We start from the raw sequence: 23,844 nt of genomic DNA, 5'->3' as shown, positions 1-23,844 counted from the left end.
GAATGTTGTGTGACTGGTGACTACTTCAGAGACAAAAGGGCCGTCCAGGCAGAAAGGACAACTCAGTGGGCCCAGAAGGATGAGCTTTTAGTGACTTCTGCTTCACCTCAATGTGCATGGATGCTGACTGCAGATACTCACTGTGAGGAACAGTGCACAGAACACCTTCTAGTCATCCTCAGGAGACTACCAAACAAATCAGCTGACTAACTGCAATCATAACAATTTATTTTTTATCTAAACAGAAACACCACTTAAGTCAAAGAATTTTATTTTCAAGTTTATTGAAAAAATGGTTCTTTGAGAAGAAAAGAAAACAAACAAAAAAATTGTGGATATCCACCTTTTGCATTTCATCATTTTAGTGTAAAATATCAAGTCCTATGAAGTTCTCAGCTCTACAGGAAAGCACTGTTTTATTTTTATTTTGCATTTTTGTTTTTTTCTTTTGTATATTTTTTCGAGCTTACATCCATGCACACATCCATACAGTGTTTCTTTTGATCTGCTGCCAGACAGCACTACACTGCCTGATCCCAGCGACACGGGAGCTCACTCTGGAAGTTCACATAGCGCGCGCGCACACACACACACACACATTAAAAAAGCAAATAGGTTGCAAACAGTTGCACAGACACACACTTGGCCATGTCTCCTTCACTCAACACAGAGGAATGTGCTGCACTGACAGGTGCAATAAAACCAGCCTTGCTCCTCCATGCGGTCATTTCTCTGAGCTACCAGGACAACAGGGAGTTGATGCTGAAACTACATTATTATATATTTTTTTTTCTTTGAGCGGATGTCATCACCACAAACGCATTTACTTTTTCAGTCCCTGGGTTTAACCAATGACCTTGATGACCTTCAACTGAAACTGAAAGGTGTGAAAAGGAGGATGCTGGCTTTATATGGTGTGTGTGGGGGGTGGGGTAATGAGAAACTAATCAGTACAGTACATGGTCAAAAGGAGAACGATATTGTGCTATGAGTCTTCCACTAGAATGGGTGGGGGTGGGCTCTCTCACTGCCCGACCAGCCAAGCAGAGACAGACACTGCAACTCTGCAAATGCCGTGACAGGCCATTAGGGAACCACCGGGGTTAAATTCACAGCGAGAGACAGAGTAGCCTGCGGCAAGACCATCTTTTAAAAAGAGCATTGCCAAGGCTGGCAGGCCGGCCAAGTTTCACTAGATCCCACTTCAGGCCCTCAACAGCCCTTAAATCATGATGAACCTTAAGTACTACGAGCAGTGAGGAGAAATGTAAAGGAAGTGTTACAGTACAGTTAGAGTAGGGAGTGAAGATGGGTCACATCTGACGTAAACAATGGTGTTTAACAGCAGCATTTTAGGCAATATAGCCTCTAGAAGGGGCACCTCCAATCTCAATTGCTGGCATTCTGACAAATACACTCAATACAGGTGTTTTTGGCATGATCTTGAGAACAAAAATATACTGTTTCTAAGGCTTTTAGTCGATATCTGGCGCCCCCACCTGGCGGCTCAATGACCTGTGGTCTGCGAGACTCAAAGTCGGTCCACTCCACACCGCCCCCTTGTGGCTCATATTTACTCCAACGTACTTCACAGAGGTAAAAAAAAGTGAGCACCCTGAAACTCAAGTCAGAATCACAGTTGATTTCAATACAGAATGGCTACAACATGCAGTGCCACTGTAGCCTTAACAGAACTTCAACAACTGACCTCCATTGTAAAAAAAAACCCTACACTTATCTTAAACCATTTTAACCTGATACTGTCTCTATTGCTTACACAATTGCATTGCAACTGATACCAACAGCACTAACTGTGGATTCCATAATCATCCAAACACATTTAAAAACAGCTCAGACGAAAGTGAGGCTAATCATCTCAACGAGATACGGCATACATAGGATCTCTTCCAATTCCATTAACACACACATGGAAGAACCACTATATAAATGTTTCAGACTTTCCAAAGACTAAGGTTTCCTTTTTGAGAATAAGGAAGCAACAGGACAGCAAGCATGCTTACGCAGTTTCAGTAGACAGTTGAGAGAGAAAGACGGAAGGGATTCGATTGCCAACTTTTGACAATATTTAGTGACCCAGAAGTTGTGTCACCTCGTTCCCTCTTCCAAACGAACAAACACAAAACTGGCTTTATTTTTTTTTTTTTGCATAATGTCATAGAGAGACCATGTCACTGTTTATTCATGAAACATGGTAAAACATGCTTCGTCTGACATAAGTGACTATTTACAGCATAAAAAAAACAAAGTTGTTTTCATCCAACATATACAACAGAAACTTGAGACCCATCTAATGTTACGTACTTGGTTGATACTGGTGGAACTATTCATGACAAGAAAATAAAAACCCTGTTTGCGGAACACAAAGGCAATGCACAGCCAGACAAAATTGGTTGTTGTCAGTCCCAGCCAAAGGACCATGTGTCAAAACGCCACTCAGAACTAACTGTTCACAGGTGCCAATGTTTACACTTCACGGCTAGCATTGCTAACTGAAGTAAGCTAGCTTTCCAGAGCAAACACTGATTTTTCATGGCAAGAGGGCTTGGCTCTATCCAGAACCTCACAATCAGGGGCAACAAACCTGGCACTTGTGGACACCTGCATTGGCGTGGAAATCCCAGAATGTTTTTTTTTTTTTTCTTGAAAGGGGCAGTGAAAGTCGGGGAGAGGCTCAAGTTGAGTAGTGCTCGTGAGGCGCTGCACGATGAGATCGAGTCGTCACCTTTGTACCTTTGAGGCTCTGGACCCTAGAGACACTTTCCCCCGGCGACCGTCGCCGCCGCCACCGCCGCCCTTACCCGAGTCCCCCCGCGCGGGGCTGCTGCCCGCCTGCGGCCTGCCCGAGCGCTGCCGCTGCTGCTTGCCCTTGGCCTCCGACTCCGAGTCGCTCAGTTCCAGGTCCGGGCAGTAGCCGTCGCTCTCCGCCCGCCTCTCCCCTGCCGGCTTGGCCCAGAGACGCTCCTTCCCCGAGGACGACGAGCCCTTGCGGGAGGCCTTGTCCGAGCCCCTCAGGTCCTCGGTGGTGCGCACCAGGCTGACGGTGGCCTCCTTGAAGGACCTGCTGAAGTGCTCCATGGAGGACTTGTGGAAGGCCCCCTGCGCGCCCCCTTTACCCCCCTTCCCGGCTCCCCCCTCGTACTGAGCGTCCTGCTCGCTGGGCGTCTGACAGGACGTGTCCCTCTGGGCCACCGTACTGGGCTTCTCCGTGAAGCCGTTGGACTTTGCCGCTGATGCCGCTGACGCTCGGCTCCTCTCCTGGTCCCCCTTGCCCTTCCCCTTCCCGCTGGACAAGTGGCCGTGCAGTGCTGCGTGCAGTGCCAGCGGTTTGCCCGTGGGCTTGACGGGCAGCGTCGGGCCGCTGCTGGAGCCGCCGTCCCGATGAGAGTGCGCGGCGGCGGCAGCGGCGGCCATCAGACCGTTGGCGCGCTCCTCTTTCCGTACCCGGCTGTGGTGGAGCTGCGGCTTGCCCTGGCCAATCCCGCTGCTGCCCCGGTTGTAGACGTTGACGCTGTTGTCCGGGCACAGGGGTCCGTTTCCTGATTTGGAACAGCCTTTGCCGTTGCCTAGCGACAGCTTGGGCATCTTGAGCTTCAGTGTGATTCGGGGTGGAGGCCGGAACAGCAAGCTCTCCACTGGAATGGATACTGGAAGGCCTGAGGGCGGATAAACAAAACAGGGGAACAACAATGACATTCAGTTCAACTACCATGGCAACAGAAACATCTATGCAAAACACCAATGTCAAACTCAAGTGTTTGGGCCTCGTTGGGTACAAAAAAATAAAAGTTATCATCATGATTTTCAATTTTACAGGAGGATTTTGTACCCCATATGACTGTCCCACTTGCTTGCAAGCTCACCATCAAACATTTACCAATAATGACTAAACTGTACAGGTGTCAGGAAGAGTACAGGAGTGTGTTCTACCTGCACATAGCTCCTGGTTGATGAGCTTGACATGCAGGTTGAAGATCTGCTCCTGGGATTTGCTCTGGGACAGCTTCAGCTTCTCCCGCCGACTCACCATGTAGCACAGGTTCCTCACCTGGACAAAACAAAGCAAATCACACAGGCATCATATTAGGACACTGCAGACACAAACAGTCTGTCAGGCTACTTCAACTGAATTGAATCTATGAATGGAAGGAGAGGCATGTTTTGGGTCAATTGAAAGGAATTGCTTAATTATTTTAAATCAATTGAAGGAATTAAACTTTTTTGAATTCCTTAAATGGTTCCAACTTAACTAACTTCTCAAGGAATTTGTCAACATTACTACCACGAGAGCTCTGCTACAGGGGGACTTTAACTCAGTGGTTGTTTTTGACATGTGACACAGATTAGATTTTCTTCTGGCCTTTCAGCCTGGGCCTGATCTCATTGCGTGTGTAGACCTTATTGTGGGCATCACTCAGAAAGATCTGCTCAGGCAACAGTTGGAAATTGCTGAAGTAATGAAGTTCAAGTCCAAGTGGAAAAGTGCCCGCGTTTTTACGAAAACTTAGCACAAGTCACATTTCATAGGCGGCAAAACCCATCCTGTCGGATCTGATCGCACCCTAGGGCTGCAGTCAGACGCCAGGGTTTGATACGATGATGGAGAAAGCGACCGGCAGCCCCACTCACCCTCTCCAAGTCCTGCCTCAGGTGCATGAACATGCGCATGCGCGTGTGGATGCTGTCCTCCTGCGGCTGCAGGAGCTGATTCTCCTCCTCCTCCTTAGGGGGCAGTAGCGGCTTGTTGAAGCTGCTCTTCCGCTTCAGCTTCCAGTACTGGAAGATGAAGTCCAGCAGCGCCGGCGCCAGGCCCAGCTCCTGGGCCAGCTCAACGGGCTGCACCATCGAGAAGAACTCCTCCTCCAGCTCCAGGAGCTTCTGGGCTCGCAGGCCCACCTTCTCCGTCTCGGTGGGCGGCTTGGGCCTGGCCGGACTCGGGCTGGGGTTGGGACTGGGGCTCAGGCCCGGCTCGCCGTCTTTGGGCTTGCTGTGCTTCAGGCAGTAGGACTTGAACTTGACCTCGTCGCCCTCGTCCAGGATGGTCTTCATCTCCAGGCTGTGCTCGAAGGCGCAGGTCACGTGGAAAGGAATAGTGCAGTTCTTCACCGAGCACTGCAGAAAAGGGGAGAGAGAAGCAAAAACGGCAAACATTAGTCAGCTACAGTGGTACAGTGGTCAAAACATTTCTCAATGCACCACGTTCACCCAAAAATCCCACCAGAAATCCCCCCTTGACATTGTTGTACATGGAACAATGTGAAAGGGAAAGAGAACAGCACAGTTTATGGTCAGCTATCGTGGCACCACATTAAGGAGTGCCCAGTCTTCCCAAAACAGCACTCCAACTACAACCTCCTTGAGCACTGAAGCACAAATGTATTGTTGTAAATTTAACTACACGCTTTTTCAGAAGCTATTTTTACTCATCGCTACCCTGATGAATTTATACTCAACTGCTAGTGGTACCATGTTAACGAGTGTCCACTCTCTCACCACACAACTCAAAGCTACACTCTGAATCAAAATCTCCTTTACGACGAACATCGTCACCACACTAGGCCTCCAGTCCGCATATGAAGGCCAGTCTGAGCACACTCAACCCCGTGACAGCACTCCATCCCAGCCCTCCTCACCTGTATGCAGGCTCCGGTCTTCAGCTTACACAGGCTGCATATGAGGGACCAGCGACTGGGTGGAATGTGAGATACTTTGGTGATGGGCTCCATCCTTTCTGGACAAGCGATGCTCACCTGTGGAGAAAAACAAAATGACCAGTCAATGACCGGTTAGTTAACGACAGTAAGTCTACTCTACACATTGCACATCTGTACATGTTGTTCATACATTGCTCACATTACATAGCCTTATTCAGTCTGCTATTATAAGGTAACTGCTAAAAAAACTGTACATTTTTTATATTTAATTTATTTTACTCTAAACCACCTTCTGTAAACTGTATACTACTGTCTACACTGCACTATATTTCTTGTCCGGTCTATACTTTGTATATCACATGGCACTTTCTGCTTTTTTGCACTTCTGGCTAGATGCCAAATGCATTTTGTTGTCTCTGTTCTTGTACTCTGCACAATGACAATGAAGTTGAATCAGATCTGATGTTATCTACGCAAGGCCATGAAAAACTGAAAGGAGAGTGGTTGTCAAATTGAGCCTGGCCTCTAAATTTGGGTTCAATCGCTTGCATGTGAGAGTGAGAGGTTAGGCCACAGATATATATACACAGGTATATATACCTATGGGTTAGGCTGCTGTGGGAACTCACCAGCCGATAGTAAAAGGAACATGCTCCTGTGTAATAACTAAACCAAAAGAACATACCTCTGGGATCCAGAGCGCGCAACTAACGTGTGTATGAACGGAACCAAAAGAACATACCTCTGGGATCCAGAGCGCGCAACTAACGTGTGTATGTACGGAACCAATAGAACATACCTCCGGGATCCAGAGCGTGCAACTAATGTGTGTATGAACGGAACCAAAAGAACATACCTCCGGGATCCAGAGGGCACAACTAACGTGTGTATGAACAGAAACCAATAGAACATACCTCTGGGATCCAGAGCGCGCAGCTAACGTGTGTATGATGAACAGAAACCAATAGAACATACCTCTGGGATCCAGAGCGCGCAGCTAACGTGTGCCCACTTGGTTCCTGCTCGCGTGGCCTTCATGGCACCGCCCTTCTTGGGGCACAGTAGGCACTGGGGGTTGATGCCGAGCACGCAGGTCCTACACAGCCAGTTGCCATCAGGGACTTTCACAATCCCGTAGCAGGCCTGTGGGGAGGACAACTGGCGTAAGGGACCTGGACAACCTCCACAATATTTCCATGACAACCTTCACCAAACTATGCCACAACATGAAGATCAGTATTACCCTGCCTTTTTATTTGAAGGCATCTACATTACAGTGACATGACACAGTCATAAATCTAACTCACGACAAAAAACGAATGACACTTCATTTTTAAATTCTAAATTAACATTTCACAAACGTTTATGGCTTGTTTGTAATGTTCATGACAGTGTCCTATCACTCTTATGTACATACTTTTAACTAGAGTGTAACCAAACACTTTTATGGTACCATTATATTATCCATTCCACACCATTCTATACTGTGTGATGCTTTGTGAGCTAAGAGTACACTCTGTGTAATAAAAGCATTAACTAATCACACCAATGGGGACGGAAGAACAGAGGAACCCAACAACAAAAGCACAGGGGAAGTGCTAATAATTCCCTCGCCATCTTCCCACACCCACAGTGCAACCCACAATGGCAGTGGCCACCGACCTGGTGCACGCAGATGTTGCACTTGTCACAGAACACCATGTCGTTCCCCTCCTCGCTGTCGGGGGAGCGGCACACATCGCAGATGACGTCCTCGTCGTACTCGATGCCCAGGCCCTCCTCCGTCTCGATGGCGTAGTTCATGTTCTCGTGGCACTGCCTCTCAAGGGCCTCCATGGTGCGCTCCATCGTCAGCTCATCCACGGGCATCTCCCCTGAGGGACAAGATGACACACGACATTACACTCAACACACACACACACACACACACACACACACACACACACACACACACACACACACACACACACACACAGACACACACACAGACACACACACACACCCTGTGTATTGCCTCCTGTATGAGGACACAGTCAGTGTAAACAAACATATACTGGTGCTTAAGATGGCTGTGCCAAAGGTTTTCAATGTTCTGCTGTGCACATGTTGGCGTGGCTCCACTGTTTCTGATGTGACAGCCCACTTAAAATTTCAAGCGAAAACACTTCGAGTGAAGTTTTGACTCACACATAAATCAGGGGCACAATAGTTCAGGCTGTTTCTTTGGAAAGAGGAAGAGATGGGTCAATGAAACTAGTTGCAATATCAGAGGCTGAGCCACTCCCAGTAAAAACTCACCATTGGACCAAGCTCCTGCCCTCACTAGAGCTTAACATTGTGTTAAGCGCTTTTTTGAACCTCGTTATATACCGTTTATAATGTTTTGGTGGTCTGCTATACAACTGTGGCTGTGTTCTTCCAATTCAATACTTTCGAGTCCAAGTTCACACCTCTATCAAAGGCATACAAGCCTGTTTTAGTTTTTCCTTCACAAATTCTGCCACTGGTAAAAAATGTCTGAATGGAATCCAGGGAACTAGCATGAGCATCCTTTAGCTGAGCCAACTCCTACCAGCTCTAATCTGACTCCTCAGCACAAACCCGGCCGACCCCAGCTGGTCCTCCCTCCGCATCGCTCACCCATCAGAGCCAGCTCGGCGTTCAGCTCCCTGAGCCAGTACAGGTCCATGTCGTCCAGGTCGTAGCGGCACATGGCTTCGGCCAGCTCCTTGATGTTCACGTAGCCTGTCTCCGCGGTGTCCTGGCTCCAGCACTGGATGTACTTCCTGGGTCGGGAGTAGAGCAGCTCCTTCGATCTCTCCGCAATGGCCCTGCAAGTGGCGGTAGAAAAAATACATGCAAAGGTGATTCAAATAGAAAAACAAAACAAAACAACAAAACAAAACAACAAAACGAAAACAATATTTGAACCAGTCAAAACATTTGTATGTGTTTGAAATGTGTTGGCGTGCTTGCTTGGTATGTTTTGTTTTCCGAACAGCCGTTCAGTAGTCAACATGTTGTCAGACATCTGTTATGCACATTCTAATGATAGCAAGACTCATTAAAATGACTTCCATTTAATAAACAATTTAACACCTCATAGAGCAGGCAAATGAATTGTAGCTAATTTACAACACTAATGGCCTTCTAGCAGGAAGTGGAACCAGGAGAAAGAGAGATACATCTTCTAACTTCTTTTTTTCTCATTATTTAATTGGTTTTAATTTAAAAGAATATATTGCTTTGTCATATATGGTCATGCCATAAAAGTAAGCCGTATCTTCAATGGGAGAGAAAAAAGAAAAAGAGATGTAGATAGAAACACAAGATAGAGAGAATAGAGAGAGAGAATAGATACAGAGAGAGCGAGAGAGAGAGAGAGATGATGAGAGAGCAAGGGGGAGAGAGAAGACATACAGACAAAAACACAGAAAGAGAGAGAAAGAGGGAGAAGAAAAAGACAGAGAGAGAAAGAGGGAGAGGTATAGTGAGGGAGGGCTGGGGGATGGTTTTGGGTCTAGAGATGAGTGAGATAGACAGAGAGAGAGAGAGAGAGAGAGAAAGAAGAAGAGAAAGTGAAAGAGAGAAAGGGAGAGAGCGCGAAAGAAAGTGAAAGACAGAGAGAGCGAGAGAGACAAAAAGAGAGAGTGAGAAATAAAGTGAAAGACAGAGAGCGAGAGACAGAGACAGAGAGCGAGAGAAAGAGAGAGAAAGCGCAAGAGAGACAGGTAATGTGTTGTGCACACACCTGAGGGAGGGCTGGGGGATGGTGTCGGGGCTGGCGGGCACCTGCACCCCCTTCTCCCACTCCTGCCTCCACGTGTCCGCCAGCAGGTAGTAGTCCTCCGGCGTGACATGGTGCGAGTCCGGCAGCTTCATGGCACTGATCAGGTCTTTGCGGAACACCTGAGGGCACAACAAGCCATACATTGAAGGTCCTCCAGAGTCCTCTCTGCTGGTGACAGGTCACTGACGTTTCAGCACTAAAGTCAGTCAAATAAAATCCTGTCTTCCACAGTCCTTATAGAATTTTTCTGAACACACACTGAACCTATGGCTGCAGAACTGTGTGGATTTGGATTAACGGACCAAATTTACCAAAAATCTGTGTCGGATTAAAATTACGCCATCTTTAATGCAACTTAATGCAATAATGAAATAAAATCACTATCTGGTGTGACATGGATGGAGGTCGGGCTCACCTCTGCCGGTTTCTTAGGGTTGGAAGCGGGGGTTCCAGGTTTGCTTCCATACTTGTTGGAGGAGAAGGAGGTTGAAGGACCTACATGGGGAAAACAATGTTCACACATTAGGGACCAAGTTGGGCTTTCCAGGCGTCAACAACACATTTGTCAGTAATGCAACAGATAGACACTGGGACAGACTGCACACACATAGCAGGTCAGGCTGTACTCACTCTCATTGTCAGAGCTGTCACTGCTGCTTGAACACCGGAGGCGTTTCATCCTTTTGTATCCTTCAAGACAGATTAAAGATGGTTTATTGACAGAATGGATACTGCACAGTCCTTTTCATGGCTGCTATACTGTTACAGTGCAAACAAAGGCTAAAAAACACTTCAACAAACAAGTAAACAAACACACACACACACACACGTAAACAGATATGGGTTTGAGGAAGTAGGCACTTCAGTTACACACTGACTTACCATAAATTTGAGGTCTACGCGCATGCTAGTGTGTTCCTCTGATGGGCTGGCTCTGTCCTCCTCTCATCCCTGCACACAGCATGGGGAGACAGTCAGTCAGACAGGGGCAAAAACCATACAGTGTGTGTGTGTGTGTGTGTGAGAGAGTGAGAGAGAGAGAGAGTATGTGTAAGAGAGAGAGAGAGCGAGAGAGAGAGTGCTGTGTGAGTGACTTTTTACTGTGTGTGTGAGAGTGAGTGTGTGTTAGAGAGAGAACGTGTGAAAGCGAGAGAAAGAGAGAGTGCCGGTGTGTGTAAGTGAGTGAGAGAGATTTGGTGTGTGTGTGTGTGTGTGCGCGCACGCACGCATGCATTTGTGTGAGAGAGAAAGCTCTGGGATTAAATCGACCCTAACCCCGTGTCAATCTGACTCACGGCCAAGTTGGACCTTGCTGGCCTTCAGTCAAGTGCAAAATATAAACTCAACTGAGGCTACCCACTGAGAAGGAAATAAACAGAGCTCACAAAGGGCTGTTCTGAATGAGGTTCTGTCCCGCTGATACCACTGAGGACTTTTCCTCAAACCCACATGGTCCAATTAAAATGAACTACAACTCCCAGCAGCCTCTGGGACTGTGGCGGGCGGCTTTCATGAGAAGGAAGTGCTTCGTATGGCCCATGTGAGGTGAGAGACGCAGTAAAAGGAGGTGCGTGGTATGACGCAGGCTATTAATGCATCAGTCACTGCCTCGTACACCAGAACTGCACTCTCGCTTCTGCATTTCCTGAACCTACAAATAAGACTTTATTAATATGACATGAGCATTAACAAACTGCAAACTCATTAAACCACTTATATCTACAGCAGAACAGCGGAAGTCCCAGGCCTTTCTCTGTAGAAGAGGTGTGAACAACCCCTACAACCATTAGCCTTGTGGACAGCTAATTTAGACCATCTCGACCACAACTGAGCCAAAACAGTCACTACTACTACTACTACTATTAGTGAAATCAACTCCACGCTGTCACCTCTTCTCTAAAATTACCAAGGGACTGGAAACGCCATAAGACGACTCAAAATGATATTGGCCTGCCTTGAGACAGAAAGAGAGAAAGAGAGAGGGAGAGAGAGATCTTAACAGTCTCAGGGAGAAAAAGGGACCCATTAGTTAGTAACACTCTGCTTCACGACCAACAGCCACACAGGAATGCAGAGAATGTCGGCCACTCATGTCTACAGCAGGACTGTGTCACGCGAGGGAGAGAGAGACCTAAGGACACCTTTGAGAGTGTAGGAGCCATTTATGTTCACCTTAGTTAGGTTAATTTATGTATTATTTATTTTAGCCACTTGGGGGAGTATTGCACTGGGTGTGGCACGTCACTGGGAATTAGGTAGCCTATATTTACAGGTGTGGTAATTAATTAGGGAAAGGTGTGGATGGTGGGGAACACACGGTTCTTACCGTAGCCGTGAGCAGCCACCGACAGCACGCCACAACATTTTATTTATCAGCACAAACAGCACTTTATTAATCAGCACCGTAAAGGACGATTTTATGTAATAGGCTATTTTTCTACCTCATAATAAACGGGAACACCACCCAAAGATAATCGATGTCTGGATCTAGGATTATTCGCTACGCGTTGAGACCACCTGCATACCATCCATGCCGAGGCTTATAGGATAGCCTCCACACCGTAAGAACCCATTCCTTTTCGTCTGGATATACGCTTCTGAATTGGACAGAAGCGTTCTGATCGTTTGGATATTGAAAAAGGACTGCCCGTTTCATTGGATTGATTACTGTCGCGGAACTTGGAAGTCTTAATTGGAACACCTGGAAGTTCTCACGTCGTTATCCAGTGCAGACCGCAATCACCGAAGGCTGGTGGGTACACTTTCATATTCCTCTATGCTGGAGTTGGAAAAGAAAACGTGGACTTTGAAAGTTAAACGATAGACTTTTCAGTGCTGCTGCTTCATAAAAATTGTCTGACCTGCTTGTGCTGTTAATTGACAAATTCCGACGCTCGGGATATTTCAAGTGCTGTGTTGTGCGTGCTGTCGGCTGCCTCCGCATAAGTAGGCCTAAAGTAAATTGTTGTGTTTTATAGAGCGCTTGAACTTGACGCGCTTAACACACAAATATGAGCGCAGAGGAAGACAATTTGCCCGACCGGGCCAAGACTGCTGTTGTGGTTACAGATGAAAATAAGATTCCCGATAAACCTAGTTCTCCTGTTGATGATTCGGAGAAACGCACAAGAAAATTAACAGCTAAGGGATTTACCATGTTGTTTGAAAACCTTCAGAAAAATCGGAAATTCCAATTTATGCAAGCTAACAAAATTAAGCAAAGGATTAATGTGCTTTTTTCTGAAAACATTACATCTCAAACTGTGTCTGATGTGAAGAAATGTCTAAGCAAATATACCACATTGTGCAAAGAGGCTTTAGAAACTCAAACTACTTTGTTGGAAATGCCTATGCCAGACCCTGAATACGAGAAGCAAAAAAAATGGCTTTTACAGAAAACAAAGGAAATGGATACATTTGAAAATGATGTGAAGCAATGGTTGGCCAATGCTGCAAAAAAGGACAGTGATGAGCTTGATGTGCTGTCTATAACAGACTCTGACCTAAGGCCTGAAGACAGTATATCCAATGTTTCAAGTAAAGGATCAAAACATAAAGGTCGCTCTTCTGTCCATTCAAAGGCTTCTAGTATTAATTCTGTACGTTTAAAGGCAAAGGCTGAAAGGGCTGCTCTTTTACAGTCTGCAGCTGCTTTGAGAAAAATGCATGATATTGATGCTGAAGAAGCAGCCCTTCAAATTGAAAAGGCAAAGCTGAAAAGAAAAAAGGAACAGCTAGAGGTTGAGGCCAAATTGGCTGCTGCGACAGCTAAATTGTCTGTGTTTGAAAACGTGTCTGGTGGTGAAGATGTGGTTGAGTATGATGAAGAGGATAATAGAGAAGATGCCATGAATGCCTATCTTAATGCTCATTTGAAATCACAAACATCAAGCTATCTGAACACAGCTCCTGTCTTGCAACTTCCTAAAACTGTCTCTTTCCAACAGGACCATTCTCTGCCATTGGCTGCACGGCCTAAAGGAAGGCTACATATTCCGCAAGCTCAGTCTTCAGTAAGGTCTTATAACCCTTTGTCTTCAGTGTCCTTTGCACCGTCTTCTCACAGGTCTGAAGTTCAGGGAAACGGATCTAGATTCAGCAACCCTATATCGTCAGGTTTTCAGTCGTCAACTTCTCAATGGAGTGAGCCTACAAATACGAGTGATGATGAAGCAAGTGGAAATGGCCTTGGATCTGGACTCACCAACACTACAACAGCAGGACTTCAGCAACTGACCTCACAAGGGAGTATACGTATGCAATCACAATCACATAATCATTCTCCTCGTGATAATGTTCAACACTCCACTCTGTATGACCTTATGCAAAAGCAAACTAACATCACTGCTCAGCTGGTTCAGAATCAAGCCTTAGCCTCCCTCCCTCCACGAGCTATCCCAGAGTTTGATGGTGATCCACTTAAATATGCTGCCTTTATTAGAGCCTTTGAGCAAGGTATTGAAAAGAAAACTACAGATAAACAAGAATGTCTTTACTACCTTGAGCAATATACCAGAGGGCAGCCAAGAGAACTGGTTCGGAGTTGCTATAACATGACTCTTGGGCAGGGCTATGATAGAGCAAAGAATCTATTGAAAGAGCATTTTGGTAATGAACTGAAAATTGCTGCAGCTTATATGGAGAAGGCTATGAAGTGGCCAACGATGAAGGTTGACGACACTAATGCTCTGCAGTCTTTTTCAATCTTTTTAAGGGACTGTTGCAATGTCATGGAAGATCTACGGCATATGGAGGAGATGAACGTGCCATCTAATCTTCGACTGATAATGATGAAGCTGCCATATAAACTGAGGGAGAAATGGAGGTCTGTCGCCTGGGAGCTACAGGAGCGCCGTGGTCACAGAGCTATGTTCCCAGATTTTGTGGCCTTCATTGAACGTCAGGTGAAGATGTTATCTGATCCTCTCTTTGGTGACCTACAGGGCATGTCACCAGACCCTTCCTCTAAACCCAAGAGCAGATATATTGGAAGAGGCCATGCTACTGTTGCTGCCATCAATACTGCCTCTGGACCAACTACATCAGCAACTTGGTATCAACAGCGCAGAGGGCCAGCTTCACAGAAGAATGACCAAGAGTCGTGCTGTGTGTGTAGGAGTCAGCATTCAGTAGAGAAATGTCCACAGCTTTATGAGATGACACACAGAGAGAAATTGGATGCTTTGAAAGTAGGCAGAGTGTGTTTCAGCTGTCTGAGGAGAGGTCATATGAGTAGGGAATGTGACGAGCCTTTAACATGTGATATCTGTAAATACAAACATCCAACTGTCCTTCATATCGAGTATAAAGCTAAAGCACAGGAAGTGTCAGTTAATAATGCACTTGTGTCATTGGAGACATGTGGCCATACTGGGGCCGGAAGTGATGAAAATGTTCTTTCTATTGTGCCTGTACAGGTGAAGACCAAGTTCGGGAGCAAGACTGTGAACACTTATGCCTTCCTAGACCCTGGGAGTTCAGCTTCTTTCTGTACCCAACACCTCATGAGGAAACTGAATCTTTCAGGAGTCAGGACTAGCATTCTTCTTCGTACTCTTGGCCAAGAGAGGTCTGTTGACACATTCTTGCTTAGTGGTCTTGAGGTTTCTGGCTTGAATGAGAATAACTTCCTAGACTTACCTGAAGTCTATACTCAGAGGACCATGCCTGTGAGCAGAAATAACATTCTCACTCAACAGGACCTAGAGGGATGGAAATACCTTGAAGGCATTAAGGTTCCCAGTCTTGAGGCAGAGGTGGAGTTGCTGATAGGCACCAACGCACCGAAGCTCATGGAACCATGGGAAATAATAAATAGCCAAGGCGAAGGACCATATGCTGTCAGGACTCTACTGGGGTGGGTCGTGAACGGTCCGCTGAGAGGTGGTGAGCCGTGCAAAGGCAAGTTTGGCCGTCCTGCTTTCACTGCCAATAGGATTTCAGTCGCCAAGCTACAGGACTTATTGGTTGCCCAATACAATCAGGAGTTCAATGAAAAGTCAGATGATGTGTGCCTTTCCCGAGAGGATCAAAAGTTCATGCAAATCATGGAGTCTTCAATTCAGCTTGATGAAGGGCACTACTGCTTTGATTTGCCTTTTAAGGCTAACGATGTCATCCTGCCAAACAACTACAGCATCGCAGAGCAGCGTCTCTTAAGTCTTCATAGGAAGTTCAAGAGGAACAAAGTTTATCATCAAGAGTACACAGCTTTCCTCTCTGAAGTAATTGAAAAGGGTTATGCTGAGCTTGTACCACAGCAGCAGTTGAAGCGGGCTGACGGCAAGGTGTGGTATATTCCCCATCACGGGGTATACCATCCGAAAAAGAAAACCCTTAGAGTTGTTTTCGACTGTGCTGCCGTGTATAAAGGAATTTCATTGAACTCGCAGCTGTTGCAGGGGCCTTACCTCACAAGCACTTTGCTTGGTGTACTTACTAGGTTTAGACAGGAACGTGTAGCACTGATGGCAGACATTCAAGCCATGTTCCATCAGGTGAGGGTGTCTCTTGAGCACACAGACTTTTTACGTTTCTTGTGGTATCCTGATGGCGATACAAAACAAGCTCCCATGCAATACAGGATGAGAGTTCATCTCTTTGGGGCTGTGTCTTCGCCCAGTTGTGCGAATTATGCACTGAGGAGAATTGTACAAGACTACAAAGACAACTTTGAACCCAGTGTTATGAACACAATACTCCAAAATTTCTACATGGACGACTGTCTTAAGTCCGTGTCATCAGAGGCCAAAGCCATAGAAATGGTCCATGAATTGACTGAAGCCTGTGCGAAGAGAGGATTCCGCCTGTTGAAGTGGACAAGCAATAGCAGTGAAGTTTTGGCCAGTATTCCTGAGCCACAGCGTTCCAAGGCCACCAGGGGGCTTAACCTGGATCAAAAGGCAAGTCCTGTTGAAACAGCTCTTGGTCTTCATTGGTGCATAGATGCTGATGTTCTGACCTTTAGAATAGCCATAGAAGAGCGCCCACATACAAGACGTGGCATATTGTCTGTGGTGTCGTCTATCTATGACCCTTTGGGTTTTCTTGCACCATTTACTTTGCCTGTCAAAAGGATGCTGCAGGAGATGTGCAGGCTGAACATCGGCTGGGACGCCAGCATACCTCGTGTCTTCTCTGAGCAGTGGTCCAAATGGCTGGCTAATCTACATCACATCGCCAAGCTCACAGTGGACCGGTGCATCAAGCCAAAAGACTTTGAAACACCTACTCTCCTGCAGTTGCATCACTTCTCTGATGCTAGCGAGTATGGCTACGGAACTGCATCATATCTCAGGATGGAGAACAAGAGAAACCGTGTCAGTATTGCTTTTATCTTGGGTAAAGCCAGGGTCGCTCCTTTAAAGCAAACCACAATTCCTCGGCTCGAGCTGACTGCTGCTGTCCTGGCTGTCCAGGTGGACAAGATGCTGAAGAGAGAGTTGCAGCTGGATCTCCACCCATCGGTATTCTGGACAGACAGTACAACCGTTTTAAAGTATATCGGAAATGAGACCAGGAGGTTTCATACATTTGTGGCCAATAGGGTGGCTGTAATTAGAAATGAAACTGATGTTTCACAGTGGAGACACATTGGCACAAGATTGAATCCGGCAGATGAGGCATCCAGGGGTCTAAGTGCTCAAGAATTCCTTGCATGTGAGCGGTGGCTGAAGGGACCAGAATTTCTCTTGAGGGGGGAAGAGGAATGGCCTAAGACCATCATGGAGCAATCGCCGATCCCTGTGGATGATCCTGAGGTGAAGAAAGACCCACTTGTGAATGCCTTCGTCTCGCACAGTCCACTGAATGCAACCAAGGTGTTTTTAAGTCACTTTTCAGTTTTTAAGAAGCTGATCACATCTGTGGCATGGATGCTAAGGCTTAGAGATGCACTTCTAACCTTGTCCCAAAAGAGAAAGGTTCTCCAAGCCTCTGGAAGCATCGGCCATGACGATGGAGACCAAAGAAAGGACCACCTTCATGCGGAGATGCAAAGAGAGAAATTAGCACTTCGGGGACAGTCGCTTACAACCGATGACCTTGAGAGGGCAGAAGGTGCCATCATCTCCTTTTTCCAGCAAGATAGGTTCTTTGATGAGATTGCCGTTTTGAAAGACGGAGGATCGGTCAAGCGAAACAGTGACCTCTACAAGCTGGACCCAGTGTTTGAGGACGGACTGCTACGGGTGGGAGGAAGGCTCAGTAGGGCTGCCATGCCGGAGGTGGAAAAACATCCGGTCATTCTTTCAAAAGAACAACATGTGTCCAGACTCCTCTTGAGGCATATTCATCAACAGCTGGGTCACGCAGGTAGAAATCACATGCTCTCTCTACTCAGGAAGCGATACTGGATTACTCATGCCAATTCTGCCTGTAGGAAGGTAATCTCCGAGTGCGTAGTCTGTCGCCGCCTCCAAGGAAAGACAGGGGAACAGAAAATGGCAGACCTACCAATAGAGAGAATTGTGCCAGACTTGCCAGCTTTCACAAATGTGGGCGTCGACTATTTTGGGCCAGTGGAAGTGAAGAAAGGCCGCGGCAGAGCAAAGCGCTATGGCGTCCTCTTCACCTGCATGGCGAGTCGGGCAGTTCATCTTGAAGTTGCTTATACTTTAGACACTGACTCATGTATAAACGCCATTCGTCGTTTCATGTGTCGTAGAGGTCAGGTGACGCACCTAACATCAGACAATGGCACCAACTTCATAGGCGCTGAGAGGGAGTTAAGGGAAGCTGTTACTAAATTAGACCATCAGAAGATTCAGCATGCCTTACTGCAGAGTGGCCTTGCATGGTCTTTCAACCCTCCAGCCGCATCTCACCATGGGGGGGTTTGGGAGCGGCTTATTCGTCTTGTGAAAAGAGTCCTTTCCTCCACACTTAGACTCCAAGTACTAGATGATGAAGGGTTTCATACCATTCTCTGTGAAGTAGAAGCCATCCTCAATAGTCGTCCCATAACAAAGGCCTCTGATGATGCGAATGACCTCGAAGCACTTACACCCAATCACATCCTGCTTCTAAAATCAAAACCACACCTCGCTCCTGGGCTTTTTTGTAAGGATGACCTGTACATGAAGCGGAGATGGAGGCAGGTGCAGTTCCTGTCTGACCTCTTTTGGAAGCGCTGGGTGAGTGAATACTTGCCGCTACTTCAGGAGAGACAGAAGTGGGTGAGACCAAAAAGAAGCTTTTCCATGGGAGACATTGTGGTTGTAATGGATCCTGTCACTCCACGAGGGTCCTGGCTGATGGGAAGGATTATGCAGACGTACCCCGATAAGAGAGGTTTTGTCCGCTCCGTTCGACTGAAGACAAAAACGGGTCAGCTGGACCGGCCAGTAACGAAGATCTGCCTTTTAATGGAAGCTGAAGTGTCATAGATGAGGACCCGACTAGATGACCTGACCACGGATGTCTCGGCTAGATGACCTGACCACAGATGTCCCGGCTAGATGACCTGACCACAGATGTCCTAGGCTCAAAGAAGATTCACTTAGATTAGCTCTGCACAAATGGCTCCTTTAGTTTAAGTTGGGTAATTTTGGTAATTGTGGTTAAAGTAAATATTCACAATTATGGGGCCGGGGTGTAGGAGCCATTTATGTTCACCTTAGTTAGGTTAATTTATGTATTATTTATTTTAGCCACTTGGGGGAGTATTGCACTGGGTGTGGCACGTCACTGGGAATTAGGTAGCCTATATTTACAGGTGTGGTAATTAATTAGGGAAAGGTGTGGATGGTGGGGAACACACGGTTCTTACCGTAGCCGTGAGCAGCCACCGACAGCACGCCACAACATTTTATTTATCAGCACAAACAGCACTTTATTAATCAGCACCGTAAAGGACGATTTTATGTAATAGGCTATTTTTCTACCTCATAATAAACGGGAACACCACCCAAAGATAATCGATGTCTGGATCTAGGATTATTCGCTACGCGTTGAGACCACCTGCATACCATCCATGCCGAGGCTTATAGGATAGCCTCCACAGAGAGTCAGCGTGTGTTTAAGGACATAGGCAAGCATAACAGGTCTGCCAAAGCCTTCACTGAGCCTGTTACATAACCGTCTACAGCTTCCTCCCAGTGACCTGAAAATGCTTGACTAGAGACTGGTGTTGGTGCTGGACTTGGGAGGTGGTGTGACGGTGTGATGGGGTTATGGCGTAATGGCACGAATCAGGCAATCGTTCTACAGGCCGACCACACAGGAAACTGAGTGGTCAGATGTGAAACTTGCTGTGCCTGTGTGAGGCGGCACACCTCAGCTCTGGTCTCAGAGGTCTTGCTCAGCTGGGGTCAGAGAGAGAATGTCACTGGTGGCCCCAAGTTCAGAAGAGCTTTCTGCTCAGCGCTGGTGCTGGTGCTGTGATCTCAGAGATCAATCTACTACCATCAGCAGCTGGGTAGTGTTTTCACCACAGCTGAGACTGAAAACACACACACACACACACACACACACACACACACACACACACACACACACACACACACACACACACACACACACACACACACACACACACACACACACACACACACACACACACACACACACACACACACACACACACACACACACACACACAGGGCGTATTCAATGTAGGTGACATAGATATCGTTTACATGCACTTCAGGATATGGTGCTTACATGACCACAGAGAAACCCACTTATTTATATCCCTGTATAGATGATGAATACTAGTATTCTGGTTACCAACAATAAAGTTCTATTAGCACACCTTATGCCTATTTGTAAAGCAATCGCGCATTCGCATGAGAAACCGGCATAAGGTGTATACATGGAAAAGTGTCTCAGTTTCTGAGTACTTCACCTAACATAACCCAATTGCTCAAAACCAGGATAAGGACTAATGCCGAGTTCTGAAATCGGGATATAATGTTCACATGTGTAAATAAATACAAAACCGGGATACTTCAAAATTACAATTAATGTGCACGCAAACGCAGTCATATTAACAAACCTGGGTATGTTTTCTCACAGTAAGTGGTAGACCTACTAAAAGAAGGGCCCTATGGCTTTATTTGGCTAGGAAAACGAAGCTATAGTGCCTGCCCAGGAACACCCCCTGGCACCAATGGGTTTACCAGTACATTCTTATAACTATGCTGTGATAGCAGCCCGGCAATCAAGATGACTGGCTCTGTGTTCCCATCTTCATACATACATACACACACAAACACATACATATATGTATGTGTGTGTGTGTGTGTGTGTGTGTGTGTGTGTGTGTGTTTGCGTGTGTGCATTTTTTTTTTATTCTAGCGATGACTGCAATTTTTTTTAAAATATCCTTATTTCTACCGTCTATTTAAAACGACCTGGAATGATCAGAGCTATAGCAGATATCAAAAAATAAAAAATGAAATAATGACTAATAGTGAAGATTTTAAAATGCATTGCAAGTTTAAAGCATTTGAAAATGCATTGCACGTTTTAAAAACTCCAAGGAGTCTTTCCCAGATACAATTATGGTACATTTAAGAGGGAGAGAAAAAAGCGTGCCTTGAGATGGTCTTTTCCTTTTGTTTGTTTAAATCCTCACACATACCGCAGGCCTGGCTGTGTACACTGCTGAGGCCACGCTGCATTCAGTGTAGTGGGCGGGCGAGGTGGACGGAGGGTCCAGGCCTCATCAGTGACACAAACAGGCCCGCTCGTGACTCCACTCGAGCGCTGTGCGGCAGACATCTGCAGCTGACGCTTCGGCCACTCACGCAGACACACACGCAGACACACACGCATACACAACCAACGACACACAGACAGACACGTATACACACATACACACAACTAAACACATACTGGGCCTGATTGTGCGCCATGACGACCGTCTTGGTTCTAATAGCAAAGTGTTAAGGGGCCATCCTCCGGCCAAAGAACAAAAGGCACGGCCTAACACAACAATGGATAGTTAAAACACAGAGAGGGCATCCTTCTGCGTCTGTCTGTCCCTGCTTCCGCTGGGGCGAAAACAAAGACCTCTCTATACAGAGATGGGCCACCCAGGTTAGGTGGGCTATTACTGGAACTTGTTTTTGCATGAGGCACTCTCCTTCTGCAGTGCAAATGAAAATAAAAGCTCACGCCAACCAGTCGAGAGGAATAAAGAAAACAAATGTAATCTTTCCAGCAAAGGAGTCACTGTTTAGATTTTAGTGTTACAGTTTTGTTTTGCCTTATCCATAATGATCACTTTGAGGTGTGCACTTGGATGCTTTGTTGTTTTTTCAGTTGTAAAAAGCCAGTGTTGTATATTTTGACGTGTAATGCAACCTGCAGAAAGTTGTTTTAAGAGTTTAACACTAAAGATGGAGCATTAGTCCTAATACTTCCAGAAAAAGAAATGCCGTTTTATCATGAGTAAATATGAGAATTAGAGGAGAGAGGGAGGGTCCATGTTCTAAAAAGAAAATGATTCATGTCAGCATGAAACATCTGAGACTTGGCAGCCTCTCAGTGTCCTCCTGGTCTGTTTCCATTGATTAGACCCCACCCCATCCCCCTCCAACCCCGCCAGCGAATAAACACAATACCCAGCCCTGGCCACATCACCATCACCCCCCACTCCAGCTTAGGGAATGTAGCTTTACACTGCACAGGACAGGAGCTCTCCACTTCGGCCCCACTGCCTATGGCTCTGTATTCCTGCTGGTAGGCTCTGCATGGTTTCATAGGGCCTTAGAGAGTGTTGAATGAACTGCCTAGGTTACAAAGAGCATATCAAAGCCACTGGCACAAGAGTTTAAAAAGATGTGCCTTGGGATAGATGAGACTTTAAAAATGTGGTGAGAGGGGGGGTGGGGGCTTGTTTTAAAGTTGTCTCATTTAATCCTGCATACCAAATAGTTATATTTGTTTGAGTGAAATTGTATTTGCAAGTGTCTGTAGTGTGCCTCCGCACTGTCACACAGAGGTCCACATGGGGGAAAGATAGAAGCGGGCGCTTTGGGGAGACATTCCAAAATTCCTCCTAAACTACTTCCGTTCCATCAACTTCATTACCATAGCATTTCATTGTAACTTTACAGCAAGCGCAAACGACTGAGCAATTAGAACTACCGTCCCTATGTACACGGTCTGTAGATCTTCACAATATTATACTGTACGTTTTTTCTACTTATCTAAGGGAATGTACAGCACAGTGAGTGCCTTCACAGGTTTTAATAGAAAGTTACACTGATGACTTGTATTAACGTTAGCTAAAGTTAACGTCAAAGGGACAAAACATGCATGACAGTGAATTATAGAACAGTTTGTCAGCTAACGTATACCCGCATGATACCTGCATCTTAGTGGAATTAGGCTATTGAATTATTAGGCGTCGAAAATATACTACAGACTACTAGGCTTTGCTACACTGTGGCGTTCTTATGAACAGAAGCGGCTTTAAACCACATGTCCACCCGGATAACTAAACAGTTAGCATGCTAACTGTCCAGAAATATAGAGGATAAACTGCAGGTTACGGAAAATCTCTCATTGACACAGTTAACGTTATCTCAGTCTCATAGCTGGTGGCATAACCATGCAATCCATTGACTACAACATTTTAAGTGGCAAATGGTCATTAAAATGAGTGGGTATATCATGGCCACCACTCTACATAGAGTAACTTGGCTAGATGCTTATGGCCATTTTCTGAAAATGTCGTTCCCGTAGAGGATTTTCTGACGGCCTTGGCGCCAAACTCGAGCCGCCGTAGATGACGAGGACACAGCCTTCGACTAGCCGAAATCAAACGAGGGCGCCACCACTAACGTTACTCGTGACAAAATTGCACTTCCTAAAAGATACGTTCATGGCCAACCAACACCGATGTAACAGCAATTCAATCTGCACGATCCAAATCGACCAAGGAACGTTTCGCTTTGTCCTAGTTTTATGATAAATCCCGAAATACCCATCTATGCGCAAGAGGAAGCAGGCCTAGCTGCATGGATAAACCATCCAGGGCAAGCCTTGGCATACTGAGCCCTCAAACACGAGCAGTATTGTTCATGTCACGACCTTACCGTAGATCCAAAATGAGCTGTTGGAGTTGATTACGAGCAGGACTGTCTTTCGGAGAGTTACGGATGAGCTGGGTCGTTGTGTATGAGATAAATAGGAATATTTTTTAGTTGTTCTTTTCCAATTCCACACTGTCAATTTCCCAGAGCAGCAATCTCTTTTCCACCACGGCACAACAGCTCTATTGTACCGCCCGGGCCTCCGGGTCCTAGACTCCGCCTCTTGCAAACCCTTTTCCTAGCTACCCGCATAGCCGCTACGTTCTGTATACGATTTCACCAAGCTGGCATCGAAACGGGGCCTACATCTCATTCACTTGATACTGATAGAGTTGAG

At 46.3% G+C, this 23,844-nt stretch overlaps 1 protein-coding gene across 1 annotated transcript; it reads right to left on the bottom strand.

Moving 5' to 3' along the window:
• Positions 1–273: 273 nt before the first annotated feature.
• On the bottom strand, positions 274–23,718 carry jade3 (jade family PHD finger 3). The gene is made up of 12 exons (XM_062555970.1): positions 23,511–23,718; positions 10,345–10,413; positions 10,093–10,152; positions 9,878–9,957; positions 9,424–9,581; positions 8,313–8,503; positions 7,335–7,546; positions 6,648–6,815; positions 5,652–5,768; positions 4,648–5,130; positions 3,949–4,066; positions 274–3,674 (listed from the first exon to the last, which is right to left on the bottom strand). Exons 3-12 carry the CDS (start codon positions 10,139–10,141, stop codon positions 2,740–2,742), a joined length of 2,511 nt encoding a protein of 836 aa, XP_062411954.1. The 5' UTR covers positions 10,142–10,152; positions 10,345–10,413; positions 23,511–23,718; the 3' UTR covers positions 274–2,739.
• Between the last annotated feature and the right edge of the window lie 126 nt (positions 23,719–23,844).

This window comes from Sardina pilchardus, chromosome 15 (genome assembly GCF_963854185.1).
Source record: "Sardina pilchardus chromosome 15, fSarPil1.1, whole genome shotgun sequence".
NCBI classification, from domain to species: Eukaryota; Metazoa; Chordata; class Actinopteri; order Clupeiformes; family Clupeidae; genus Sardina; species Sardina pilchardus.
Note: the sequence above shows the minus strand (reverse complement) of the source record. Positions and strands in the feature narration are given on the sequence as shown.